Source organism: Marmota marmota, unplaced genomic scaffold, assembly GCF_001458135.2.
Source record: "Marmota marmota marmota unplaced genomic scaffold, marMar, whole genome shotgun sequence".
Classification (NCBI taxonomy): Eukaryota; Metazoa; Chordata; class Mammalia; order Rodentia; family Sciuridae; genus Marmota; species Marmota marmota.
Window position 1 is genome coordinate 9,419,293 of NW_025999944.1, and position 27,765 is coordinate 9,447,057.

Below are 27,765 nucleotides of genomic sequence, written 5' to 3' on the forward strand. Positions count from 1 at the left end.
CTCCCTCCCTCCCTCCCTCCCTCTCTCTCTCCTTCCCTTCCTTCCTTCTTTCTCTATCAGTACTGGGGATGGACCTCAGCATCTCGGCAAGTACTCTGCCCCTGTGCTATATCCTTAACTCTGATTTTGGAGTTTTAAAACACCTTGTTCTCTTAAATCTGAAACCAACACTTTCTTTCTTTCACAGATATAACAATTTTTTTTTCTTTGTGGACAGATCTCTACTCCTACAGGTTCCTTAATGCCAAGTAGATTATGCCAATATAAGGAAATATTGCCCCTGGCCCTGACCTTCTTTTCAGAAGCCTGTGACTTCCAAGCCACAGTCAAAGGTTTGGGAACCAAACCTCTCCAGTCTGAACACTGACATCTGCTAAATATGAGGAAGTCAGGACTGATTGTTAAATATTTGAACAGTGAGGGAAACAGGAAGCAATGAGAAACAAAAGCACGCTCCAGATCAGAGCCACAGGACCGTTGACTCTGGCAGGCCATGTCAGCCACAGCTCAAGGTAAATGTAATTGGATTAGATGCAATTTGGCCTGGAGAAAAAGCTTCTTGTCTGAGGATGTTCAACGCCAGCCACTTTAACTGGAAAGAGACTCACATTTCAAATCTGGTTTTGCTGGCTGGAAATCATGAGTCAAGGACTCAGAGTCCACGGGTATAACTATATATAGATCAAGTTATTGCTATTTACTGGTAAAATTTTTAGTTTTTAAATTTTCCTTTATTGTTTGGCTAATAAAATTATGATATATAACACAATATACATCAAGTTTTAAAATTTTTTAATTGTAGCACAATAAGCATAAGATTTACCATCTTAACCATTTTTAAATGCACATTTCAGTACGTTAAGCATATTGACAATGTTGTGCAAAGAAATTTTCATCCTTTAAAACTGAAACTTTATACTCATTAAAGAAACAACCTCCAGAGGGCCATGGTGGTACATGCCTCAGGAGTCTGAGGCAGGAGGATCACAAGTTCAAGGCCAGCCTCAGCAACTTAGGGAGACCCTATCTCCAAATGAAAAATAGAAAGGGTTGGGGATGTGGCTCAGTGGAGAATGTCCTGGGTTCAACCCCCAGTATTGAAAAAAAATCCTCATTTCCCCTTCGCCCAGACCCTGGAGACGACCATTCTATTTTGTATTTCTATGAATTTGACTAATCCAGTTTCCTCACTTAAGTGGAACATAACAGAATATGCTCTTTGGTGAATGACATTTCTCTTAGCATAATGTCCTCAACACTAATCCAGATTGTAGCATGTGTCACAATGTCCTTTCTTTTTAAGGCTGGTTAATATTCCATTCTCTGTGTGTGTGTGTGTGTATGGAGATATATATATGTACATATACATGTATATACATATATATACACACATATATACATATATATACGTGTGTGTATATATCCATCCCATATATATGTATATATATAAATGTATGTATACATACACACACACATATATGTATGTGTGTGTGTGTGTATATTCATCCCACATTTTGCTTATCTACCCATCTTTGGGGGGAAAATCTGAATTACTTCCACCTTCTGACTATTGTGTATTCTATTATAAAAGTATATAATGTTTGATATTCTACTTTTTCACTTCCAATTATAATATGTGTGTTTGTTTATGTTTGAATTTTTCCGGGTTTTTATATAGCCTTCATAATAATCCTTTATTCTCTGTTTTAACAGCAACATGATCATCTTTCAAGTCCACATACTTAAATTATTTTTTGTAATTGGACACTTGAGATGTTACTTAGCTACTAATAGTCTATATTAATTTTCATTTCTCCAGCCTTTTGGTTTCATTTTTTACATGAAAAAAATAACCAAAGATGAGAGCTTATTCCTGTTGAGTAGACAATGCTTTGATTATTTACAGGATGAATATTTTGTAAGGACACCCCAGGTTTGTCCTGCCTGTGAACAAACACAAGCACAGTTAACAAACGTGTGTATATGTGTGTGTGTAAAACCTATAATATATATGAAATAACATATAGTATTACATATATACCTATAATAGATGAGTTACATGTCAGCAACATGCATAAAGTGGCATAGGCACGCCATAAATGATAGCTATTGTCATTGTTGCTGTGGTTTCTATTAATGCCAAAGTATGACAATTCTCTGCCTATACCTTCTCACTCAGGTTTTCAGTTCCCCAAACCATGGTTTCCCAATTATTTGGGGTACCCCCAGTGTGGTGGTGTCTCAGAGCAGCTTTCCCTCACTAGAGGTCTCTACGCCAAGCCCCCACATGGTGTTTTTCTCCACTAGACACAGCTCCACTCTGCTGGGGGTTGCCCCAAGCCCCCAGAGGTCCTGTACTTGGAGTGGAGAGGGCCTGGTGAAAGAAGTGTCACCTGGGTCCTTGGTAATGAAGGAGGGAGAGAGTTAAACATGGCACGCAGCTGGCCTTGAAGGTGGAATCCATGAGGCAAGGAACGCATGTGGCCTCTAGGAACTGGAAGAGGCAAGGAAACTGTTGTCCCTCCAGTCCCGCCGAAACATTGATTTTAACCCAGTAACAGCTATTTTGGATTTCTGACCTCCAGAACTACAAGAAAATAAATGTATGATGTTTTGTGTCCCCAAGTTTGCAGTACCTTGTTACAACAGCAAGAGGAGTAATGCATTCCCCTAATGCTCTTTTCTCCTCTCCCTATTTCTCTGCAGATTTCCATTTTAAGATAATTGCCTTCTCTCTTTTTTTTTAAGCCCTAAATGGAAAGTCTCTGAATTAACTCCTACACTTAGGAAGGACCCACCAGGTCCACAAGTGGGAATCCTCTGCTTCCACCCTTGCTCATTAGTTGTGTTTGCTCTTTTGAATTGATTATGCCCCTTGCCCAACTATGACTCCTAACGTCAGAATAATATGGATCCATGGGGCTTCCCCAAGATCCCACAGTGAGCTGATGCTGCCATGGATTTCACTCTTTCACGACCTCACTCTGTCCATCCAATCATCCACACAAGAAAGAAAGGTGTGCTGGGGTCACTATGTGCCAGGCTCTGAGCTGGTGTTGGGATAAAAAGATGTAGTATAAAACCTGTGCCTTTATACAGACCAGAGATGTAGAATTTTTATGGCTTTAGAATGGCAAGCGCACATTTCCCCTGTCCCCTGTAACTTTTCTAAGATTTGTTTCTTTCCAGGAAGCAAAGTGGGGTACAAGGAGCCCCTTTGGCTAACTGGGCGGGGACAGGAATTGCATCCTGCTTCCATCTTGTGTTCCAGTTTGTATTCCGATCCTGGCAAGAATTAAAAGGGTTTGATGATAGATAAGCACAGATGTAAAACAGCACAGCCTCCTGCCTCTTCGCTCAGCAAGCTATTCCTCTCTCTGCCCTCTCCAGCCCTGCCTACCTGCCTTTGACGCAGGGAGCTAAGGCTCTGAGTGGAACCTGTTGGAGTTTCCAATTAAATCTTTGTGGACAAAGGGCACACAGAGCATCCTCAGATAACAGGTGGCAATAAATCCATCAGCACATCCACGTTCAGAGAACAGAGTCCTGCTGTCTTGCAAACACCTGCTGGTCCCTCGCTGAGTGGCACACACCAAGCCAGACTGAAAGGTAGGATTTTCTCTCTCTGGATAAATTTAATTCTTCCATATAATTTGTATTTCTCATTAGAGGATTTTCGTTATAAAATTTACTACTGATTTGTTGGCAAATTATTGTTTGGGGGCAGCCTTTTGTTTTTATTGTGTGTTCTCTCCTTATAGTATTGCATTCTATTGAAATCATGTAGTTTTCATTGCTTTTCTTTTAATCTCTTCTAATTTTCAACCTTGTGTATCCTATGTCAGTTTGTATTTGGAAGTAGCTGAAATGAATGGTCTTAATAATTGCATGCATTTTCTGGTTAATTTATCTGGTTAAAATTTATCTTGATGGCTTGAACTGCAGGAGGAGTTCTTCAGCCCTGGGTTTAGAGCACAGCAGATGAGTGCTTAGGATTCTTCCAATGCTGAGGCTAATGATTGAACTCAGTGATAATCATTTACAATTGTTTTCTTCTTGTGTTATGAAAGTTGTTAACTACAGAATATTTGGAAATGATTGAAAATGAAAAATAAGATAATTTAAATCATTGCTTATACATAACCAGCATTTGAGTGCACATTTTCCTGTCTTTTAAAAACATACACATGTATTAATTTTTTTACCTGAGTGAGATCAAGCTGTAAATACAGCTTGATATTATTTTTTTGGCTTACCATTATCTTAAGAGTATTTTCTAAGTCATTGAAATTATTTGAAAATATGATTTTAAAGTATTTCATTTTTCACTTATAAAAATAATTCAGCCATATATCTTCAAACATAAATCTTTAGTTGCATTCTGAGCCTTTCTTTAGAACAGGTTAATTGAAATGGAGTTATCAAATCAAGGGGCATACATTTCTAGGAAGGATCTTACACATTTCATGACAATTATCTCTTTTAAAAATGTACATGATTGTTGTTGTTGATACCACAATAGAAATCATATAAAAGAAAATGAAATCTTCCAGAAAGTGGGATTACTTGAAAGTTTGACAAGGAACTGTGACTTAAGGCTAACAAAAGATATGAAATCCTACATGGGAAACTAGTCATGAAAGTTATTATCTTACTTATACACAGTGACACAGCTTTCTGAGCAGGGGTTTATAAGATAAATAAAAGATTATGAGCACTTCTAGTGCCCAGAGCTCATGCAAAAGGTGGAGTGAAAATTGCAAGTTAAAAAGCTTGAGATTTCATCCCTGTTTGACAATAATTAATTTGATCAAGGGCAAACTTCCTAAGCTCCTGAGTCTCTGATTTTGTAACTGTGAAATGAAAGTTGGCCCAGACTAATGTGTCTCCGTGGGCAGCATGAGTGATGTTTGGCCACATGAGATGTTTTTGGGTGGTTCAAATAACCTAGACCATAATTTGGGGGTGGTAACTAGACATACAACATAATTTTCTTTTTGCATGGTATATCAAGTTGCTTTTTAAAATAGTATAGCAATATTTTAAAAACATGGACTTAAAGGAAAAGAGTAAATAAGTAATTGTCCAGATACTTCTCAGATATAAGTTATCAAGGTGAGGGGCAAATGTCTGACGTTTGAGAAGCATATGGGTCATTCATTAGGTTAAATTCCAAATATAAATCACTGGTAAGCAGCGCTTACCTGGAAGGCAATCTGGGAATCAGTAGCATTATTGATATGTGTGAGAAGTGATCAGAGCCAGGCACAGTGGCACATGCCTGTAACCCCACCTGCTCTGGAGGTTGAGTCCAGCCTGGGCAAGTTAGTGAGACCCTGTGTCAAAATAGAATTTTAAAAGGAATGAAGGTGTAGCTCATTAGCAGAGCACATGCCTACTGTGCATGAGGCCCTGGGTTCTGTCCCCAGCACTGCAAAAAAAGAAAAAAATAAATAAAGGGAGGGACAAACATGGAAAATTTTTAAACACTCCTGCTACTTGTAACCCTTTGCACTTATCTTTTTAACAATGAGTCTTGCTCACAGGGACAAATTTCCTCCTCTTGTATAGGGCGGCTGCAGGGCTGCGGCAGGTGCCTCTGAGCACCTGGAGGAGAAGCCATCCCCAGCCCCGAGCCCCGCCCCACCATGCTTCGCACCGTCCTGGATGCTCCTCAGCGGTTGCTGGAGGAAGGCAGAGGGTCCCGGCAGCTGGTGCTTGTGGTGGTGTTTGTTGCCCTGCTTCTGGACAACATGCTGCTTACTGTGGTGGGTACGTTTGGGAGTCTCCCTGGTGAGAGTTAATTTGCTTTGGACCCCACTAGGCAACACACCCTGCTTCATTTCAGCAGTGAGTGGACTTATTTTTCTGGTGGAAAACATATAGAGGTTGCTAGGGGCCAGGGGAAACTGCCTACTGTAACCAAGTCTTCCTGCCATTTCTAATGACTCCAGAGGTTCAAAGAGAAGGAGGTTCAGAGAGTGTCTGGCCAGAAAGGAGGAAGTGGTCTCCCTCTGCTTCCCCATCCTGTCTCTGGGAGCCATGCCTCCCTAGGCTCTGTCCTTTAAAAATGGCACACGACATTTGGACATTCAACTTCTATCAAGCCCTACCCTTCTTGCAGTTCATTTCCTCAGAGTTCTCCTTTTTCTAGATGATACTCCCTTAATCTTTATGTTATATTGTACCAGGGTATAAATGTTACTAATTTGTTGCCCCTGGGTAAAATATACTATTTTAAATAAGAGTCTTCCTGAGACAAGTGGCTAATCCAATGCAGTCAATTCTCATTATTTGTGGTTCTATGGTTATAATTATGTTCTGTAAAGCTGTCACAAGTGCTGGATTAGCAAATAATGAATCATTGCTCCTAGGAGGAAATATGAGCACACAAGCCCCTCCCCCACTACATAGATTATAATCTTAAATCCTAAAAACAAAGCATCCTGGTAGATTTTTTTTTTTTTAACAAAGAAGCATAAAATGATATGCCTGAGGCTGCCTGCTAACAGGTGCCAGAGCTGGGATTCAAGTACCAGGGAACTGTCCCAGATCTCACTGAAGTGGGAACGTGCACATTGGGTGCCTCACTGATCTATATTGGTCTGCAAAATATCATTATAGCTCAATTAGTATTGATTTTCAGGTTGTAAATAAATCTCAGTGAGTAGGAAAATTGGCCCATGCAGAATCCATGAATCTGGGCGGACCAGTGACATGATGGTTGGAATGCAGGTCCCTTAGCTAACAGCACAGTTTGGGCAGGCACAGTCTTTAGCTCACCTTAAAGGATGTCACTTAACAAATGTCTTCCTTTGGCATAAAACAGGACCTTAAAGTAATCCCTAAACCTAGTAGTGGCAAAATATAATCTGTCCCTAACCCTTATGATTGGTCTTCATTGACTTTCAGTGCCCATTGTGCCCACCTTCCTGTATGCCACGGAGTTCAAAGAGGTCAACTCTTCTGGGCATGCCAGCCTCTCTGTGAGTTCCCAGCCGGCCCTCACCTTTCCTGCTTTCGCCACCGTCTTCTCCTTCTTTGACAATATCACCATAGCTGTGGAACAAAGTGCACCCAGGGGCACAGCTTGGACAAATGGTTCTTCTGGCACTGTCCCTCCTCTAGTCACCGAAGCCAACACAGCTCATAGAAACAACTGCCTGCAGGGCACAGAGTTCTTGGAGGAAGAGAACATCCGGGTTGGGGTTCTGTTTGCTTCAAAGGCTTTGATGCAACTTCTGGTCAACCCATTCGTGGGACCTCTCACCAACAGGTATCTCAGAGGGTGTCATACCCCACAGGGTACCCATGGGCTCAGGAATAGTAGGCTGGGCAGAGGTTTCATATGGGTGATTAGAAAGAAAAAAGAAGGAACACTGTGGGACCCAGGGGATCAGCTCCTTGGAAAGCTACTTACCCCAAAGCCTCAGAGGATGACATGTTATTGGTGAGACATTGTAAACTTCTGATTTCCCTAGTGATGTATTGAATATTGAGGGCCAAGAAGAGAACCAGTGAGCAGCAATTAGAGCTCATGTTCCTTCCGTTCTCTGGAACATAGCTTGAATAGGACCCAGGTGGGAATGGGACAGTCCTAATGCCCTCTAAAGTATGGCTTCCTAGTCACTTGAGGGACGATCCCAATGTTTTGAGGAGATATACATTCTATTACTTTCTATAGAATGTATATCTTTCTGAAAGAGGTTTGGCCTTTCTGGAAGAGGATTTGGCCTCAGTCTGCAGGTAAATTTGCATGTTTGTTTATTTGCATGGAGTCATTCGCATGCTGTATTCCACCTCCACTCTTGCATTCAGAGACATGTTTTACCACGAACTCAAATTAACCGCATTTCTGTTTCCACTAGCATTTAAAAAAAATATATGTGTGTGAGTGCCCATTGGAAACATATCTTCTTTTGTTGATTCCCTTTTAGGATTGGATATCACATCCCCATGTTCGCTGGCTTTGTTATCATGTTTCTCTCCACTGTTAGTAAGTAATATGCTTCCCCTGTTCTCCCCTTCACTGAAACCTCTGATTTTATCATGTGAGTGCAGCATAGAGATCAAGGTCAGGTTAGCCCATCTGGTAATTAGTCATCTAATTGGACTGGGACATTGATTTGAATGCTTTGCAATTTTTGGAATGGGGACTAGAATAGTAGTGACAACTTAGTCTAGCTGGAATTTGTGTATTCTGCTGAAGGAGAACAGATATTTCATTTATCAGTGGAAATCATAAAGGCTGTTTATATAATATATATTAATGTGTGTTTGTGTGTGTGTGTGTTTGTGTGTGTGTATGTACATGAGCATTCACATATGCATGTGAATTTCAGCGAACTTCATGCAAACCTCCCAGCCTTGGGCAAAGATCAAATTATTCTAATATGCCATGGTAAAGAAAAATATGCCACAGCTAATTGAAAGGAAAAAAAAGTTGGACAGTAGTAACTGGAAAATTCCAGAAAGTCTTCAACTTCCCAATAAAGATTATAGTTTAGCAAAGTAAATTTGTTAAATAAATGAGAAGACTAGAGAGCCTATCCTGTATCAGCTAAATATTCCAAATAGAATGGAGATGGAATAAAAACAGTAAGCAAGAAAAGTAGTTGATCCTGAGACTGAAAAATAAAAAGGAGTAAATGGGGGATCCTCGTTTGGGGATTAATAGATGGGGAAAGCCTGTGAGCACACTGGTAGCTCCTGCTACCTTTAGTAATTCCCTGCTCTCCAGCAATATAACCTTTTCTCCCTCTTGATTTTCTTATCTTTCTGTTACTTATCTTTCTCTATTCCTCCTTCTCGTCTTTTCTTCCATCCCAGCATAGGACTGGACTCCTACCAAACCAAGGTTTGATGAGAATTTGTTGCATTCAGGGCAGGAAGACTGCAAAATACAGGAACTTAAGAAATGCAGTTTCACCTGAGAACTACAACTTCCTCATGCTGTTCTAAATCAAAGAAAATGAGGAAATTACAGTTCATAGTGTCCAGTGAACTTCTAAAGCTTGGTCCTTGCTGGACAGCAAATTAAAAAACGATGTCATCCAATAAGACTTCGAATTCATTTCATAAAATCGTATGGAGCATATGTATTATGGAACTTAAAGGACAGCAGTCGTGCTTCCAGCCCCAGGGGCAGATGGTGGTTGCCTGGGAGACATGACAAACACCAGCAAAATAATATAATGTCGTGTATTAGTGGAACCAGACTCTTTAGCATAAGGTCCTTTCCTCATTCTCTGATAAGCACTCATATTTTTAAAGTTTTTCTTATCTACCAAACTATACGTATTAAATAGAAATGAGTATTTCCATGTGATCACCAGTGTTGCTAAATTAAGTTGGCCTAATTCTAGCCAAAAGAAAATACATTTGGTGTTTAGGATATCCTATGTAGCCTCATTTAAGGGTCTTCAAACATGCTAAAAAGAGGTTTCTGATGCCCGTTACTACCCATCAAGCTCCCTGTCCAGGAACTAGGCTTAAAGTAGTTGGGAACTAAACAGGGGCCGTGTGCAAAGGGGAAAGGAAATTACTCTGATCTTCCTAAACGGGGTGAGCAACCATCCTGTTTTGCCCAGGATCGAAGGATTTCCCAGAAAGTGTGAATTTCAGTTTTAAAACTAAGAAAGTCCTGGGCACATCAAAATCAGTTGGCCCACTCTGTGGACTGGAAATCAGAAAGTCTGAGAAAGGGCACTGGAGGCCAGCAAGGGAGACAGCAGGAATGTGCGTGTTTGGTAGACAATGTGTGATCATGTCGGGGAGTAATTGAAGAAAATTACAAGCCCAACCAGAGACACTTATAATGAATGGGCAAGAGGATTAACATTCTCTGATTCAGACACTTTGGGAGGGATTCTCCTCTCCTTAGGAGACACTGTTCTGGAATCGAGGGTGAGGCACGTCTGCATCTACCAACCTGACCACCAACACCCTGTGATTTAGTTTTGGATAACTTATTCCTCTTTGGTTCAGTTTCCGTGAACTGGATGTTCTCTTTATTTTCACTTTGCTCGCAGAGTCTAGCAGAGCTGTGCATTTATTAATATTTAATACAGACTAATTTGATTTGGTTAAAAGATCTTCTGACATAAAGTAGGGGGAAGGATATGATTGAATCACAAGGTATTTTCTATCCTGTGGTCTACGATGTGTCCACAAGTTCCTGTCACAGTACTCCAGATGACCCAATGTGGCCCAGTAATGACAAAGGCCAAATCTGGGTGTTATGGAGGAGGCAACATCTTTTGAAGTAGGAGCTAGGAACCAATTCCTTGACCAGGCCATTGGGCTTCACAAACATCCCTAATTCCAGTGACTTAGATATGCAGCTCTCAGCAAGAAATGTGGAGACCAGGCCTTCCATCTGCTCTGTGTGGTGACTTGGTATGCGTCTGCGGTTTCTCAGTCTTCTTGCCAATTAAAAAATCAGTCCTAAAAATAAAAATCAGTCCTGAGTGAAGGCTGGGGAGATTAGAAGGACAACTTCAAGAACAGAAAGCCCAAATCATCATCGTGCTTTCTTGAAACATATGCATAATGACTCATCTCTGCTTGTCACGGGCAGGTTGTCTGATGGCTGGGGAATCAAACACAATTTGCTAACTGGAGCATTCTTGATATTCTCTCCCCAGTGTTTGCTTTTTCTGCCACTTATACCCTGCTGTTTGTGGCCCGAACCCTTCAAGGCATCGGATCTTCATTTTCATCTGTTGCAGGTAATGCTGACATCTTCAGTACGCATGTGTGTGTATACACACACACACACACACACACACAGACATCTCCTACCACCTCTTACTCAGACACTATAATATCACTAAAAGATTTATATGAGAAAATTAATTAAGAAAAACCTCACCCTGGTAGGAAGAAATTGTGATTCAGGAACAAGGTAGCTGCAGAGTGGCTGGCAGTGCCATGGATCCCTAAGTCTGGCATAACATCCTGGAATAATATAATAATAATGCTGCTAGCTCAGTTCAGAATAAGCCCAAGTAAAACCATAAAGCAGGCCAGGTTTTTACTTAGTGCCCTTCTTTCCCTTTCTCCCTCTTATTTTATAGGAACTGCCATAAACATAATAATCAATAATAAATAATAATAAACATGTAATAACATCAGAGTTTGCTAAGTATTGTCAAACATTTCATGGCATCCTGTGAGGCTGATATTTTATGCTGTTCTGTGGGTGCTGTGCCCTGCCAGCTCAGGCCGTGCTCCGGGTTCTTGGTGTTTTCCTGCCCCCCCTTGGGCACCATGTTGAGTGGAACAGTCTCTGCTCGTAGGTGCTCCTTCCTCTCACCTGCTCCAGAGCCCCCTCATGCAGGGAAATGGGCCAGGACATGATCAAACACTAGGAAATATGGCACAATTAGAGAGTGGTCGTCTGTGTCACCCTTCCCAGAAGCCTTTGCATTTCCATTAATGCCCAGAAGAAATGAGTAGTGTGGACATTTGAGGGACCAGTGGGGGACAGTATTTGCAATATACTATGGGATAAGTTTTGTAACACCCCTCAAACTGAAACTCTATCTAAGATTATTAGTCACGACATGATAGAGCAGAGACCAAGGACTCTGAGAGAGGCAGACAGAGCCCTCCCAGGTGCCAACTCTCTCTGTCATTCTCTGTTCAGGTCTTGGGATGCTGGCCAGTGTCTACACTGATGACTATGAGAGAGGGCGAGCCATGGGAATTGCCCTGGGGGGCCTGGCTTTGGGAGTGCTGGGTAAGTGGCATCTTGCTGCAACTCTAGGTTCGGGAGGGTTGGGAGCACTGCAGACAGACCCTTGGAAGATGGCTCCAGGAGGCAGGTGTCCTGGGTTGTGGAAGATGAGCGAGTATTTCCTTTCTCTTCCTGGCTCAATCACAGGTGGACTCCTTCAGAAAAATCACGTAGGGCCGGGCGTGGTGGCACACACCTGCAATCTGAGCAGCTCAAGAGGCTGAGGCAGGAGGATGGAGAGTTCAAAGCCAGCCTCAGGAAAAGCAAGGCACTAAGAAACTCAGTGAGACCCTGTCTCTAAATAAAATACAAAATACAGCTGGGAATGTGGCTCAGTGGTCAAGTGCCTCTAAGTTCAATCCCCGGTACCACCCTCCAAAAACCAGTATCACCAAGGGAAGATTTCATTTCTTTATCTTTAATAAGCTGTGCAGTTCATAAGGACCTCAGAGAGATCCAGAAAGCTAGCCTGTCCAAGGGAACGGACCTCCCCATGTTAGTGACTTCCTCTGCCTGCCGTATCTCTACTTCTCCATGTCAGAATCTCCATGCTTTCAACATGAGAGTGTGCTCTCCCCACCCAGATTCTCTGCTGAATTCATCACAGATATAATTTCCTTTATTCCTCACTGCCACCCGAAGGACGAATAATGGTCCCCAGGTTAGAGTTGAGGATAAGAAAGATTAAGTAGCCATCCAAGGTCATAGAGTCAGGCAACAACAGAGCCAGGATAGAACTTCAGATCTTCTGCACTTCAAATCCCAAGCTCTCGGCCATAAGGTTGTGCGTTCCTCGAGGCTCATCCTTCACGTGTTTTAATCTACTAGTCCAAAAGCCACTTACTTTTGCTGAGTGTATACTACATGCCAAGCACAATGCTAACAATGGGCAATAGGTAAGAACCCCAGACATAGTCCTGCCCTCCAGGAGGCTACAAGCCCACTGAGGAGAAGATGCCAAAAGTCTCCTTCCCAGCTGTCCCCACCCTGTACAACCACAGAGGGAACAAAGCCCTGCTCTTTGTTAGCATTCATCTTCCCAAAACTCAGCCTTAAACTTGGTGCACTCTGGTCCTTCCTCACAGTCACTCCCAAATGAACAGGCTCGTTTCACCCTCTGCAGCCACTTCAAGGGCTGCTCCTCACCCTTTCTGGGTTGGAACATGGCACCAGCCTCCTGCCTGATCTCTTTCACGTTTCCTCCTTCCTGAGCCCAGAGCCGGTGGTGTGTTTCTCTCCCATTGAAAGGAACTGAGCTTAGCCCCAGATCAAAAAGCTCAGTAGACACCTCATCTGACCACCTGGGACCCTTGACTAAGTGACCTCAACCTTCTCCACCTCTGCTCCCCACCCCACCCCCGTCCCCAAACATTCATACACCAACAACAACTCTCTCCCCTCTCTTCTGTAGCAACACGCTCTTTTCTGATGCCTCTGTGGTCTTCTTGCATACTTTTTCTTTTTTCCCACGAGGCACTCTGTACTTGGCAAAGGCCTTGTGGCCACCAGGACTTTCTGACCCACCTCACTGTGTTTACACAGCACTTTGTGCATCCGATTTTACTGTCAATCTTGACAGTGACAATTTCTTGAACCTGCCCTTCATATTTTCTTCATTCTAAAGTGAGCTCCTTGGGGGACAGGGACGGGGTCTTCTCCATGTCTGAATCTCCAGAAGCCCAGGTGATGTTTGGCCCCTGGTGGGTAACGCGGATGAGCCTCTGAGGCTGGGGTTGCTCACTCCCGGGGTCTGTGCTGCTTTGCCTTCCCAGTGGGCGCTCCCTTTGGAAGTGTGATGTACGAGTTTGTTGGGAAGTCTGCTCCCTTCCTCATCTTGGCCTTCCTGGCGCTGTTGGATGGAGGTAAGTCAGCACTAGGACCCTGGTCAGTGGTAGCCCAGGTCAGGACGGGAGTGCTTTAGGCTGTGGGGTCAGTGTGCACGTGTTTACATGGATCAAGGACACCCCCATCCTAGAAAAGAGGGAAGAAACTCAGGGAGTTAGAGGGTGGCAGCAACGTGGCTCTTACTGGAGCCCCAGCTAATGAGTGAACAAAGGGAATTTACTGTCTCTCTTCCTCTTCTTTCTTAGCGCTTCAACTTTGCATCCTGAAGCCTTCCAAAGTCTCTCCTGAAGTAAGTAGACACAGACTTCTGTTGCATAGAGGTAGACAGAAGGGCCAGGGGTAGGAACCCAGACAAGCTGTCAAACCACTGGAAGATGAAGAGGAACAGAGTCAGGAAAAATGAGATCTGTACTTGGGCTCCCAGGCTGGGTTACATTTGGGGGATGTATGGGCAATGGCAAAAGAGTCCGGCTAAAATTGGACAAGGATGGAGAAAAGACCCATAAAAGACCAAAGAAAGATTATGCCTATAATCTCAGCAGCTCGGGAGGCTGAGACAGGAGGATCACAAGTTCAAAGCTAGCCTCAGCAATTTAGCGAGGCTCTAAGCAACTCAGTGAGACCCTGTCTCTAAATAAAAATATAAAAAGAGCTGGCGATGTGGCTCAGTGGTTAAACATCACTGGGTTCAATCCCTGGTGCCAAAAAAAAAAAAAAAAAGTCAAAGAAATCTTTTTTTAGAGATAGGGAAGACGAGGCCTTCAGATAACCTTTCCCCAATAAAAGACGTCCTCTAAGAGCATCCCTAACAAACTCTCATTCTGTCACGGTTAATAAATATCAGGGTTGATATTTGTCTGATTTCAAACCAAAGATGGTCTGGGAAATCAATATCAAATCATATTGTGATGAATTACTCAACATGCAGGAGGAAAAATGACAAAGTGTGGAAGTGTATGAGAAAGTCTGACCTAAAGACTGATCTTGCAAACTATGGTCCATCAAGCTATTCTGGAAGTAATTATAATTATACATAAAAGTTCTTGATGATCTTTGTGTCCCAGGATCTCTGTCTATGCTTTATCTTATAAAGTCCATGAATAATGGACTGTTTTTAGCCTCATTCTATAGATAGAGACAGTGAAGGTAATCAGAGAAGCATCTGGAAAAATCTGGAACTGTGGTATAATTGGCACCTTGAGAGTTCCCCACTGTGACCTGGAGATTTGGCGTCACCCTTTGGGAACTGGCTGTAGGAGTAGAATGTCTGGGTACTGGGGAGGGAAACTCTTCAGAACAAGGAACACGGAATACCTTCTGCCGGGACTCCCAGGCCTGGAATGTGCTTGGTCCTAATGCAGCTCTAGCCCTGCCTGGGACCAGGGACATGCGTCCAGATGGTTCTGCCACTGCCACGAGGACCTGGGGCCGGGACTGATGATGAATCCTGAAACAAGTAACAAGTAAACCAGGCATGGGATACCAGGGAAGAAGGGCATTAGGACATTTTTAGGAAGAACTTGATGGGGGGCAAAAAAATTACCAGAGTTTCATTAGACTTTCAAAAACTTTTCATTTTGAAATGAATTTAAATTTACAGAATAGTTGTGAGCATAATACAGAGAACTCCCATATCCCCAGGTTCTTCACATTTTACCATTGTTATTAATCATCCCTATCTTATTATTATTGTTATTATTTCTGATCTTTTCCTGAGTGATTTGAGAGTACATTGCTTATATGATTCCTTACCCCTTAATATTTCAGAGTTTTCTCTGAGAACAAGGATATTTCCTATGCAGTGACAGTAGAGTTCTGGATCCCATTGATTTGATGTGGCTACAGCACTTTAATCTACAGTCCATCTTTGATTTGTCATTATTCTTACCAGGTTTTTTCCCCTCCAGTTAGGACTCAGAATTACTCCTGTGTCATAATCCAGAAAAGTTTTTCAGTCTCAGTCTTTCAAGACACTGACATTTTTTTTCTTATTTGCAATATTTTGACTTTATTTATACTTTTTAAAAATTATTTTTAATTCTAATTTCTTATATGTGACAGGAGGATGCATTACAATTCATATTACACATATAGAGCACAATTTTTCATATCTCTGGTTGTACACAGAGTCACATCATTTGTGTCTTCATACATGTACTTAGGGTAATGATGTCCATCTCATTCCACCGTCTTTCCTACCCGCAAGCCTCCTCCCTTCTTCTCCCTCCCCTCTGCCCTATCTAGAGTTCATCTAATCCTCCTATGCCCCCCCAACCCCACTATGAATCAGCATCCATATCATCTATATCAGAGAAAACATTCAGCATTTGGTGTTTGGGGATTGGCTTATTTCACTTAGCATTATATTCTCCATTTTATTCTCTTTGATGCTGAGTAATATACCCTGGTGTATATATACCACAGTTTCTTTATCCATTTATCCACTGAAGGGCATCTAGGTTGGTTCTACAGTTTAGCTATTGTGAATTGTGCTGCTATAAACATTGATGTGCCTGTGTCCCTGTAGTATGCTATTTTTAAGTCCTTTGGGTATAGACTGAGGAAGGACACTGACATTTCTGAAGAACACCAACCGTTACTTTCTAGAATCTTTCTAAATTTGGTTTGCGTTTTGTGTCCTCATGATCCACTGTGGGCTCTGCAGCCTCTGTTGTCACATCACCTGAGTGATCCCGTCTCCTCTAGAGTGTCGTATGGCACCTATTCATCTCTCATCCTGGTCTCTCATCCCTAGGTCAAGGAGCTGACTGGTCTCTTCCATGTGTAGCTATTCTCTTTCACGTTGTACTGACAATCTGTGAGAAACACTGTAAGAATATGTAAAACTCTCATCTCCCTCAAAAAATCACCTCCTCCTAGATTTATTATCCATCAATGATCTTTGCCTGAACCAATGTTTACTATGATGTTTGCAAAATGTAGCAATTTCTGTTTTACTGGTTCCCCCATATCATCAGTTGGCATTATTTTTTCTGTAAGAAATAGCCATTTTTTTCTCTTCCTCTCTTTATACACAACTACGTATTTATACACATTATATGTCAATATTTATACAATTCATTTATTTGCTTATTTGCAGTTTGAACTCATTGGATTTTTATTTTATTCAGTGGCTTGTAGTTTATAACCATCTCTGTTTATTTTGATGCTCAAATTGTTATAGATTTAGCAAGTGTAGACACTTTCAAACTGGCTTCAAAGTCATTTTAACATGCCCACAGACTTTTTTTGAGTAATTTTTTTGCTTTGTGATACAAATATATGTCACATGCTCATCTTGTACCTACCCCGGCCCCTAGCCCTAGGATCAACTATTTCTCCAGGAATCTCAGGTTCCTTTTAATGGGGGATGGTGTTTAGAAACCAAAACATGGGCACTTGGTGTCCCACTGCTATGGGGGTGTCCTTGTTTTTATGCCATCTCGGTGACAGAGCCGGTATATCCACAGGAGTTCATACTGAGACCTCTGCCTCCAGTCCAACTCTACTTTTTATTGCTTTCCTCAATCTTCTCCATAGAGAGAATCCTGGTGCCCCCCCCGCCAAGTCCAGACATTTACCTTTTTATGCAGTCCTACAATGCGTGTAGTTTGTACACCCATACACCCAAAAGCAAGCTTGCTAGAAAGCATTCAAGATAGCATTCAGTTCTTTTTCCTTGGATGTGGGGAATATGACCAAAGTACTGCAATTAGAAATTTTTATGTTAGTTTTTTTCACCCTTAGTGTGATTATATGATGCATGGTGCACTTCAAATTCAGTTGTGTCCACTTGTTTTTCTTTGCATTTGATTTTAGTTTTTTTTTTCCATTCTTGTTAATTTGTTAGTTTACTTGAATTGCCCATAACAAATGCTATGGGCTCAGTGACTTAAACAACAGACATTTAGTCTCTCAGAGCTCTGGAGGCTAAAGTCCAAGATCAACGTGTGGATCAATGTGTTGGTTTCTGGTTAGGGCTCTCTTCCTGGCTTGCAGGTGGCTACCTTCTCTCACTGTGACCCCACATGGTCTTTCTTTGATGTCTGTGCACAGAGACAGAGATCACTGGTGTCCCTTCCTCTTCTTACACAGATACTGCTCCTATCAGATCAGCACTCCACTCATGTAAACCTCATTTAGTTTTAATTATTTCCCCCAAGTCCTCATGTTAGAATAGGACATTAAGGAATTGTGCTCAACCTGTGAGTTGGTGGAGGGTACAATTCCATCCATAACATGAACACAATTTCAGATTTTGAATATAAAGAACACTACCACCTAAAAGTCAAAATGACTCAAAAAGGTATTCTAATGTCAATGTCTCCATGAGCTTTCTACCCTTCCCCTTCTTTAACCCTATTTATTGCTCATGAGCAATCACTTGGTTTTTCAGTTTATCTTTCCTATGCATTTTGCATTTTTCCCCAAAATACATAGTTCACATGTGTTCTCTTATTTCTCCAATTTTTCTTACACAAAAGTTATCATACTCTATAGTCTTTGCATTCTCCTTTCTCTTTCACACTTAACAATGTATTCTGAAAACCACTCCTCATCTGTACATAGAGTTCTGCATTGCTTCTGAAGCTGTATGGTCCACCACCCTGTGTATTCTGTTTCTTTTTGGAACATTTAGGTAGGTTTCAGTAGTTTGCAGTTACAGATGATGCTACAATGAATAACTTTATACGCATTCATTTTAGAAAGTTGGCAGTGATCTTTAAATTCCTAGAAATGGAGTGTTTGCAAAAAAAAAAAAAAAGAGTTTCTTGGACTTTTTAGGTGTATTTTTATGATTTACATCAGTTTCTTTGAACTATGTTTGGGATGAGGACATGCTCTTTTTACTTTAGGGTCTCTATATTTAATTTACCTGGTGTGTATCATATTAAAACTCTCAGATCTCTTACAAGATTGACTACAGCATGCACCATAGGAGATTAGGACAGAATGCTCCGGAAGCTTGAAAAAGGGAGAAGTTTCAGCTACTGAGTCAGAGGACATTGTGGAAAAGGAGGAGCCAGTTGAGCTTGACTTTGAAGAGTGGGCAGGACGAGGAACCCTGGAACTGAGAAACCAGGTAGTTGAAGCAGTGATGGCGGCGGGCAGCTGGGATGCAGGAAGGAGAGTGGGGCGGCCAAGTGTGGCAGGGACCAGGTACATCTTGAGGGAAAGGGAAGTTAGAACTGGTCATTTGGGCTGGTGTTTTCACCCCAGTGTTTAGGCTCCTAGTCCAGTGTGGCTCAAAATGGTGGAAAGGAATAATTCAGACAGCTGGAGGAGTCAAGGTAGTGTTTTTGTTTTGTTTTGTTTTTGGTGGTGCTGGGGATCGAACCCAGGGCCTTGTGCATATTAGGCCAGCACTCAACCAACTGAGCTATATCTCCAGTCCCCCGAGGTAGTGTTTTTATGCAGAGTGGGATGGAGCACTCTGCCTGTGGTTCTAGGCAAATACTGGTGCCAGGGGGATCTATTGGAAAATCCCTGGAACCCCTGTTAGATGTCTAACCCCGCCCCTGCCACCACTTACCCTGACCTGCCTGACAGTCATCTGGAGGCAGGGATCACATCTAGATGTGTGGTCCCACTCTCTGTGACTCCCATCAAGCCCCGCCCTGCTCGCGGGACAGTACAGGCTCTGCCTCCAGCTCACGCTGTGACATTGGGCAGGTCACTTTCTCTCCCTGGACTTGGGTCTCCAGATCTCTACAGTGAAGGAGTCGCGATAGATGGTCTCTAAGGTCCTGTGTGCACATTCTCAGCTTCTGTGAAAATAAGAGGGATGTAAACACTGTACAAATGGAAGTTCTTGTTGTCCTTGTCCTCAGAGTGCCAAAGGGACCCCACTGCTTACGCTTCTCAAGGACCCTTATATCCTGGTGGCTGCAGGTAAGGCGGCAATGGCTTCCCTCGGAGCCGGGAGGGTTTGGGCTTCAGGCACAGTGGCCCACAGAACCGCCTTGCCAGGTTCCATCTGCTTTGCCAACATGGGAGTGGCCATGCTGGAGCCCACCCTGCCCATCTGGATGATGCAGACCATGTGCTCCCCTGAGTGGCAGTTAGGTAAGTGACCTGGTCCCCGCCTTGGGCTTGGGCAGAAGGTGAGTGCTGTGGGCCCTTCCACAGGTAATCAAAAGGCATCATCAAGTCCAGGTCATTAACATCTCAGGGGGACAATGAGCTTCCATCACAGAATTACCTTCCATGTCCACATCCATGAATCGGCCCCAGTGGATGGGAAATTCTTCAGAAAAGTAGCCTAAGAAAGGACATGGTGGGGAGGGATCAAGGAGACTCTTGAGAGCCCACATACCTAGCTCTGTGCTGGAATGAATAAATATTAATGAAGTCAGAAGACTTAGGTTTTTGTTTCAGCTCCATTGATTAGCTGTATAAACTGTGCAAACCACCTTTTTCACCTCTGAAGTGTCAAATAACTCTCTAGTTGAAAGGGAAAGTAACTATCTAGTTTAGAGGGAATTGGAGGAATAAGTGATTCAGGTGTAGAAATGCTTTGTCCCATGTGCAATTTTAATACGCACCACCACTGCCATCCATACCGACTGTAAGAATAAATGACAAGGGCTGGGGATGTGGCTCAAGCGGTAGCGCACTCGCCTGGCATGCGTGCGGCCCGGGTTCGAGCCTCAGCACCACATACAAAGATGTTGTGTCTGTGGAAAACTAAAAAATAAATATTAAAAAAAAGAAGAAATGACAGGTGTGGGACTGTCTTATCCTGTACACAATACATGATACCACGTCCACCCACACTTCCTCTCTTCCACTCCCCATCCCTCTTTGCTGTTTTGTTGTTGTTGTTAATCTCTAAAATGATGCTCAAGAAGGATGCCCTATAGCTGTCCCCTGGGGAAGGTACTCAGCTCTGGATCCCGGTGGAAAGCTCTGGGGCCAGACTCTGTGATTCCTCTAAGGCTCCAGCCCTTTCTGGAAAGCCTGAGGAAAGGGGACAGAGACTGCTACGTGCAGATGACTCAGTCACTGCAGGGAAGAGAGGCTTATGGGGCCCGAGGGGAAGCTGATAAGAGCCTGATAACAGCTCAACATGCAACAGAAAGCACTAAATCTAATTTTTAAGGGGACAGTTCTAAGCAGGGTTCCCAGCTGCACTCCTAGGTCCAAATTGAATTTTTCTGGGCTGAAACTGCTTCTGACCATGACAGTTAATTGAGTTAGTCAGTGTTCAGTGCAGATAATACCCCCCTAGCCTGAGGGTCTGGCCACTTAGGCTACTGGTACCCGCAAGCAACTACACCATGAGGAAGTCCTTCCTCAGCAACCCAGTTACCAGTCTCAGTTACCAGTGACTCAGTTACCATTTACCAGCATCTCCCACAGCTTTTCCTAGTGCTCTCTGCATCTGTAAAGTCTCACATCAAAGTTCTCCAGTGATGACATTGGAGGTACCTGGAGTGCTTGCTGGGTGCTGGCCAGCAGGTCAGGAAAAACGAGTCTGTGCTCCTAGTGAACTGCTCAGTGACCACACTTTAAAAACCTCTGTTCTACATGAAGAACAGCTCTCCAGGTTTCTGGGAGGAGCAAAGGGGACAACTTTGTTGATCATGATGCGACACAGTCTTTGCCATGGGATCCATTGGGTGCTAGCAACTGTCCTCAAGTGCAGGAAATAACCCAGGCTTTAGAAACATGTCCACTTGGGTTTGAATTCTGATCTGATCACTTATTAATTGTCATGTTGGACAAGTTATTTCAACACTTTGATCTCCGCTTTTCTCATTTGCAAAGGTGGAAATAATTTTTAGAGTTGTTTTGAGGTGTGTAATCGTTTTAAGGATAAGTACACTTTATGGAACATGGAATATACTCAGTCAATAATAGTTGCTATTATTTTCATCATTGTTTGGTTGAAACCATCTTGATAGTCACAGCTGTGTGTAATCTGCTATCCCTTGAAGGCACGCTGTGAAAAGCTTGTGTTGATAGGCACTTCGTCTGCAACTCAAAGCGAGATATGGCCGGTCCTAATAAGCAAGCCCCATAGATTGGGAAAAATCTCATTTAGCAGATTTCACACCATCTACAATGATGACAAGTGGTCATTTCTAGGCCAGAGAGCTTCCCAGAAGTGCCTGTTTCAACAATCAGATAAACAGTTGAGTAGTTATAACCTCTAAACTTTTTTAAGGCAATTAAATATAAACACAGAGGCACAGTTTAAAGAGATTGCCACTCTGTGCAGATAGAGTAAGCAAATACACTAAGGTGTGCTTCACTGCTACTCCACAGAAGAGAATATTAAAAGCAAATAAGCAGCTGGGTTGGGCTGTAGTTCAGTGGTAGAGTGCCCCTGGGTTCAGTACCTAGTACCACTGGAAAACAAAAAAAAAGCAAACAAGCTGTCGGCTAGGATCTGGTAGATTGTTGACTTTGGGTTTAGCTGTAATGAATGTGTTCTATTGGGCTGTGTGCGTTTCCTCCAGGCCCACGTGCAGAGAGGGCTGGTGGAACTCAAGGAAACTCACATTGCTGATTCTAAGCAGGCCCTTACACCAGAGTCATCTTTGCTGCCACATGGGTAGGGTGGGAGAATGCGAACATCCAGCATTGGAGCGAGAAGCATGGATCAGGTCCTGACCCTGTCACTGACTTTTTGATAATAATTAAGGCTGGTGCTCATAAGGCACTTTGTCCATTCCAGGCACTGTGCAAAGTGCTTAATCTCCCTTAAGCCTCCCTTAAATATCTCCCTTATACTTCAAAACCAGCCCGTCCAGTAAGAATTATTATCTCCTGTATTAGTGAATTTTTTTGTTACTGTGACACACTGCCTGAGGCAGGCTGACTTTATAGACTAGAGACTCATTTAGCTCACATTTTTGGAAGCTGAGTCTGAACAGCATGGTGCTGGCTCTCCAGGGGTTCCATGGCAGATGGCAGGAGCCCATGCAGGAGCCAAGTATCATATCAAACAGGAAGCCCTGCTCATGAGGAGGGCAGCGATGTGGGTTCTACAACTTCTACTCTGGGTTTGTCTATGGATCTCCAACCATAAAACAAAGTGGTCTGGGAATCCTGGAAGGCACCAGGGGGGACGTCGGTGTCTTGTACGATAGAAGATGTTTTCGATGAATTGAGCACATTCCAAGGTGAGGCTCTGTGTCCTTCTGCAGGTCTAGCTTTCTTGCCTGCCAGCGTGTCCTACCTCATCGGCACCAACCTCTTTGGTGTGTTGGCCAACAAGATGGGTCGGTATGTAGCCCGGGGATCTGGGAAGAGTGATAGGAATGTGAGATGGGAGAGCCTGTCCCTGTGCTTGGGAGGAGGAATTGCATCTCTGAGACTGAAAATTAGGATAAGCACAGAGCAATAAAAACTACCCAGGGGAGGTGGGGGATGGGTGGCAGTGGGGACGATCCTGAGCTCTTACTAGAAGAGACAGCAGGCACACAGGGACAGCCCTTACTCTCCACTGGGCAGCTGGGGCATTGCATTGGTTGTCAAAAGGTGCTCCAGGGAACCCCAGGGAATTCTTCAGCAAAGCCTCAGAAGCCACCAAGGGAATGGGATTGGGAGTGGAGAAGTCGAACCCCAATTCTGTTTCTCTACTACGAGGAAAAACGGTTACAGCTTTAAGTTATCTTTGGAATTCAGGCTTTTGAAATAAATTCAAAAGCACTGACTTAGGAAATTAGAGATGAAAAGAAATTGATATTTTCATGTTTTATTTATTTATTGAGATGGATGTTTGAGACCAAATAAAATGGGATAGGAGGAGATTTGTGATTTTTGAGATGGATCTGTAAAGCCAAATGAAACAGAAGAGCAGGAGGCATTGTGAACTGGTACACAGCATGAGACCAGGGCTGCCTGCTGAGGCCTCCTGAGTCAGCAGGTCCCTGCCACCTGCCCCGGCTTTGAGCCAGGGAGGAGACACAGCAAGGAAAGGACAGGGAGAGACCTGGGTCATATAAAGACACACCTGCCTTCTCATGTCCCAAGGGGCTGCTGGGTTTAGGGAGGGTAGGGGTGGCCGGTATGCAGGGCTGGGGTGGCAGGTGGAAGGGACCCCTCCCCTGAGCACCGTTTGATGACGGCTCTTTCCTCCCAGGTGGCTGTGCTCCCTGGTGGGAATGGTGGTCGTCGGTGCCAGCTTGCTGTGTGTAAGTATAACGAGGTCCTGTTGAGGGCGGGAGAGCCAGCCATTTCAAGACCATTTCCTTCAAAATGATTGGCAAAGGCTGTCAAAAAAAGCTGTTTCTGAGTAGGCAGGAGTTAGCCCTGAGAGCGATGCCACCATCTGAAGTGGCATGCCATTGAGGGGAGGCGGGAAGGAGGCCAGGGCAGTGGGCAGCAGGAGGCCACGGCTCTGGGAGAGAGCAAGCGAAGTGAGGCATGCCGGTATCTACATCTGGAGCCAGCCAAAGGGTGCATTTCATGACTTCCTGCACTCAGCCCACCCTGACGGGTCCCCTGAAGTCACAGAGAACCCTTGCCTGTGCCTCAGACTCTGCACCAGAATATCATCTGATGGAAGAAGGAAGAAGGGCTTTTTCAGATTCAGTAGCTCCTGTCAGGCGCTCTCAGTCCACATTTTCTCCTGTCCCCAATGGAGATCATAAGTACACTGGCCTCTGGGCTCCAGGGAGATGAGAACAGAACTGCACTCAGGACAGGCTGGTGGTCCTGATGGTGAGCAGGGGCTCAGGCTCCATCTCCACCTCGCCGCCCAACTGGCTTTGAGCTACTTGCATCACCTCTGTCAGCTCCGTATTCCCGTCTGTCCCAAGAGGATTCTGGTAGCCTCTCACGGGTGGTGGAGGTGATCCTTGTAAAGTGCGGAGCCCCCAGTGAATCTTAACCAATACTCTTGGTAAATACAACACCTCTTGAGGTGTCACCCCTACGGATGTTACCAGCTGCGAACATCTAAATGGTACGCTAAACCTTTGGGGGAGGTGAGTGTGCTGGGATGGTGGGTTTGGGTGACAGTTGCCAGGGAAGGTGTCAGGAACCTTCAAAAGAGGTAAAGAAGGGAGTTCAGGGGTGCTGAGCGGGCGGTGAGGGTGAGTTTCCCAGCTTGCTGATGTGGTACCCAAGCCATGCCACCTGTCCCTTCCACTAATGGGCTGTTGGATTCTTCTTGCTCCAGGGGCCACCTAGTTACATACTTAAATAGCACCTGTGGATGGGTCTGTCATGGAAAAGAGAGGCAACTCCGTTCAGTGGAGAATGGGGACAGGAGTGTGTGTTTGGGTAGAGAAGGCCAAAGGGTGAGGAGGGACAGTCCCTCAACAGAAAAGGACCACTGTGATGGTCTAAAGAGCCGAGTCGGAGGTCCCCCACTGCACCCACTGTAACTTTGGGAAGGGTGTTTGACCCAAATGGTACCAGGCCCGTTTTTGTGTCTTTAAAATGGAGGTGAAAATTCTCCTTCACGAGGCGCTAACCCACGTGGCACAAGCACACGCTTGATAAGTGCATTTCAGGTGAAGACCCTTTGCACCCTCCCCACAACCAGCTGGGGTGCTGATGACGTCCCCCTCCTTCCTCTTGCAGGTTCCTCTGGCCCACAGTATTTTTGGTCTCATTGGCCCCAACGCAGGCCTTGGCTTTGCCATAGGTAAGTGCCCTCAAAGGCAAGACGCCCCTGATGTTGGCTTTGGTGGCTGCTCCTCCCCTCCTTGTCTCACCAGAGGAGGTAGGTGGAAAGGCAGAAGGAGCAGGAGAAGAGCTGCCGGGACCCAGAGATGGGTTCATAATTCCCACCATGGCCTCCTCAACAGGCCCAGGGGTGGACTAGGGCAGGAGGAGAGGAGGAGATGTAAAAACGGGGTGTTGCTGACCCACAGTGTCCTGTTTGCCCTGGCCACAGGCATGGTGGATTCCTCTCTGATGCCCATCATGGGGCACTTGGTGGACCTGCGCCACACCTCAGTGTACGGGAGTGTCTACGCCATTGCCGACGTGGCCTTTTGTGTGGGCTTTGCCATAGGTGCGTAGCATGGGGGAGAGGGCAGCGCCCAGATGTGGGCGTCCCCCTCTCCTTTTTCTCCCACACATGCACTAGAGGTGGAGCCAGCTGGCTGATGTCCAGCTGGTGTGAGGCTATTTGATACTGTGATGTCCTTGGGTCCCCCACTGCACCCAGCACATGTCCCACGGGCGAGAAAGGCTCCGTGACCCTTGTGAATTTGAGTTCTTCTTTGCAGGCCCGTCCACCGGGGGTGCCATCGTGAGGGCCATCGGCTTCCCCTGGCTCATGGTCATCATTGGGGTCATCAACATCAGCTATGCTCCGCTCTGCTACTTCCTGCGGAGCCCCCCAGCCAAGGAGGAGAAGCTCGTAAGGCTTTGTGAACAAAACAAAACAAAAAAGCGCGCGTTTCTCCCTAAAGTCTCTCCTATCCTTTTCCACCTCGGGCCCCTTCCTCCCTCTGTCTGTCATCTCTCCCCTTTGCCACATTTTCTTGTTCCTCCTTTATGTCCATCTTTCCTTTGTGTCCTTCCTTTGTCCCTTCTCTTAAGCCTCCTTTCTGGCTGTCAAGAAGGATCTTAAGTAAGAAACGGAAAATGGCAAACTCACAAAGAGTCTCATGAAGAACTGGGAGCAGGGGACCTTCGGTGGCATCCTGTAGTTAGGGTAGTTCCTAGCAAGATGTCCACGTCTGTTTCAGTCAGGTTTTTCGCTGCTGTGACTGAAACACCTGACAAGAAAAACTTGGAAATGGTTCATCTGGGGGTTCACAGTTTCAGAGGTCTCCATCCATAGACAGCTGGCTCCATTCCTTGGGGCTCAAGGTGAGGCAGGACATTGGAAGAGTATGGCAGCAGGAAGTGGCTTAGGTGGTCATCAGGAAGCAGAGAGAGACTCCACTCACCAGGAACAAAATATATACCCCAAAGGCATGCTCCCAGGGATCCAACTCCTCCAGCCACGCCCTATCCACCTTCAGTTACCACCCAGTTAGCCCAACAGGAGATTAATTCACTGATTGAATTAAGACTCTTGCAACCCAATCATTTCTCCTCTGAACCTTCTTGCATTGACTCACACATGAGCTTTGGTGGGGGGGACACCTCACATCCAGACCATAACAATTACCAAGTTATCTCTGCCCTCAATGGGCAGAATTCTACCCAGCACATGCGTTCATTTTACTCTGCTATTATCATTATCAAGTCATCGCTTTTAAAGTACAGAAAGATCCAGAAGATTTTAGTCAATAAGGTCCTTTCCTCTTATGGCAGCATGAGCACCCTGAGGGTCTGTGTGGGAGGGGATACATTTGGAGGCTAACAAAAGTCAACAGGAAGGTTTGCTGAAGGGTGCTGCCAACTTCAGCCAATTTCCTGCTATATCTTGCATTAATGATGTTAGGATTCAGTTAAAAGACTCTCAGATGTATTTCCTGACTGCGGTTGATGTGCCTAGCTACCCTGTGAGGCCTCTGCACGTTGGTGAAACAGACTGAGGGTGTTGTGGCTTTCCTAAGCAGCATTAGACTTGGATGATCTAGTGGGGGAACTGGAAAGGGGAGATCTTCAAAGATATGCAGACATTTCTCTTGTCACTTGCTACAGGCTATTCTGAGCCAGGACTGTCCCATGGAGACCCGGACCTATGCAACCCAGAAGCCCACCAAGGAATTTCCCCTGGGGGAGAACAGCGATGAGGAGCCTGACAGTGAGGAGTAGCAGCAGAAGTGTCCCTGGGCCCTGTCACAGGTGAATCCAGGAGGCTTGGGCTTCAGAAACCACCTTTTCCCCTGGAGCCTGATGGCGACGTGCTGCTCCTTGGGCTTCTCTTTCTCTCCCCTGGGTGTTTCCTTTCGTACCCTCCCCTGGGTGCCATGCATACCTCTCCCTCTGTGCTTCAGTGCCACAGGTGTCCAGCTCTTGTGGGAGGACAGAGCATCTGTGGGATTGACTAAACTTGAGTTGTGAGAAGTTCTGGGAAGGGGTGACTCATTTCCTGGAGGCAGCAGTGAGCAGTGTGCTCCTGAGACCAGAGGGGTGACTGACAAGCCTTGTTGTATCTGTTCTCTGATTTTCTCTGGCATATTCCCAACAAATTAAAAGAGTTTTGGCCTCTGTTCCTGGATACATTCCTCTGAGTTCCCCGTGCTGAGCTGAGACACTATCCTCAATATTGTACTTCTGCTTATTTTTTAATAAATGGAGTGTTTTTTTCTGTA

The 27,765-nt window shown here is 44.5% G+C and overlaps 1 protein-coding gene across 2 annotated transcripts; it reads left to right on the forward strand.

The window, feature by feature from the left end:
• Positions 1-3,396: 3,396 nt before the first annotated feature.
• Positions 3,397-27,765, forward strand: Slc18a1 (solute carrier family 18 member A1). Of its 2 annotated transcripts, XM_015499401.2 has the most exons (16): positions 3,398-3,609; positions 5,572-5,772; positions 6,913-7,276; positions 7,938-7,996; positions 10,647-10,730; positions 11,651-11,743; positions 13,513-13,602; positions 13,831-13,874; positions 19,417-19,477; positions 19,556-19,651; positions 22,741-22,819; positions 23,679-23,730; positions 25,127-25,190; positions 25,443-25,562; positions 25,780-25,913; positions 27,152-27,765. In XM_015499401.2, exons 2-16 carry the CDS (start codon positions 5,649-5,651, stop codon positions 27,263-27,265), a joined length of 1,578 nt encoding a protein of 525 aa, XP_015354887.1. In that variant the 5' UTR covers positions 3,398-3,609; positions 5,572-5,648; the 3' UTR covers positions 27,266-27,765. The 2 variants fall into 2 exon arrangements, with proteins under 2 accessions (XP_048657420.1, XP_015354887.1); XM_048801463.1 differs by lacking the exon at positions 25,443-25,562 and having other exon boundaries at positions 3,397-3,609.

Coding starts and splice junctions, on each gene's coding strand:
- Slc18a1 (XM_015499401.2), top strand. CDS start 5,649: ATGCTTCGCACCGTCCTGGATGCTCCTCAGCGGTTGCTGGAGGAAGGC. Junction 7,277..7,937: donor GTGGGACCTCTCACCAACAG/GTATCTCAGAGG, acceptor ATTCCCTTTTAG/GATTGGATATCACATCCCCA. Junction 13,875..19,416: donor CTTCCAAAGTCTCTCCTGAA/GTAAGTAGACAC, acceptor CCTTGTCCTCAG/AGTGCCAAAGGGACCCCACT.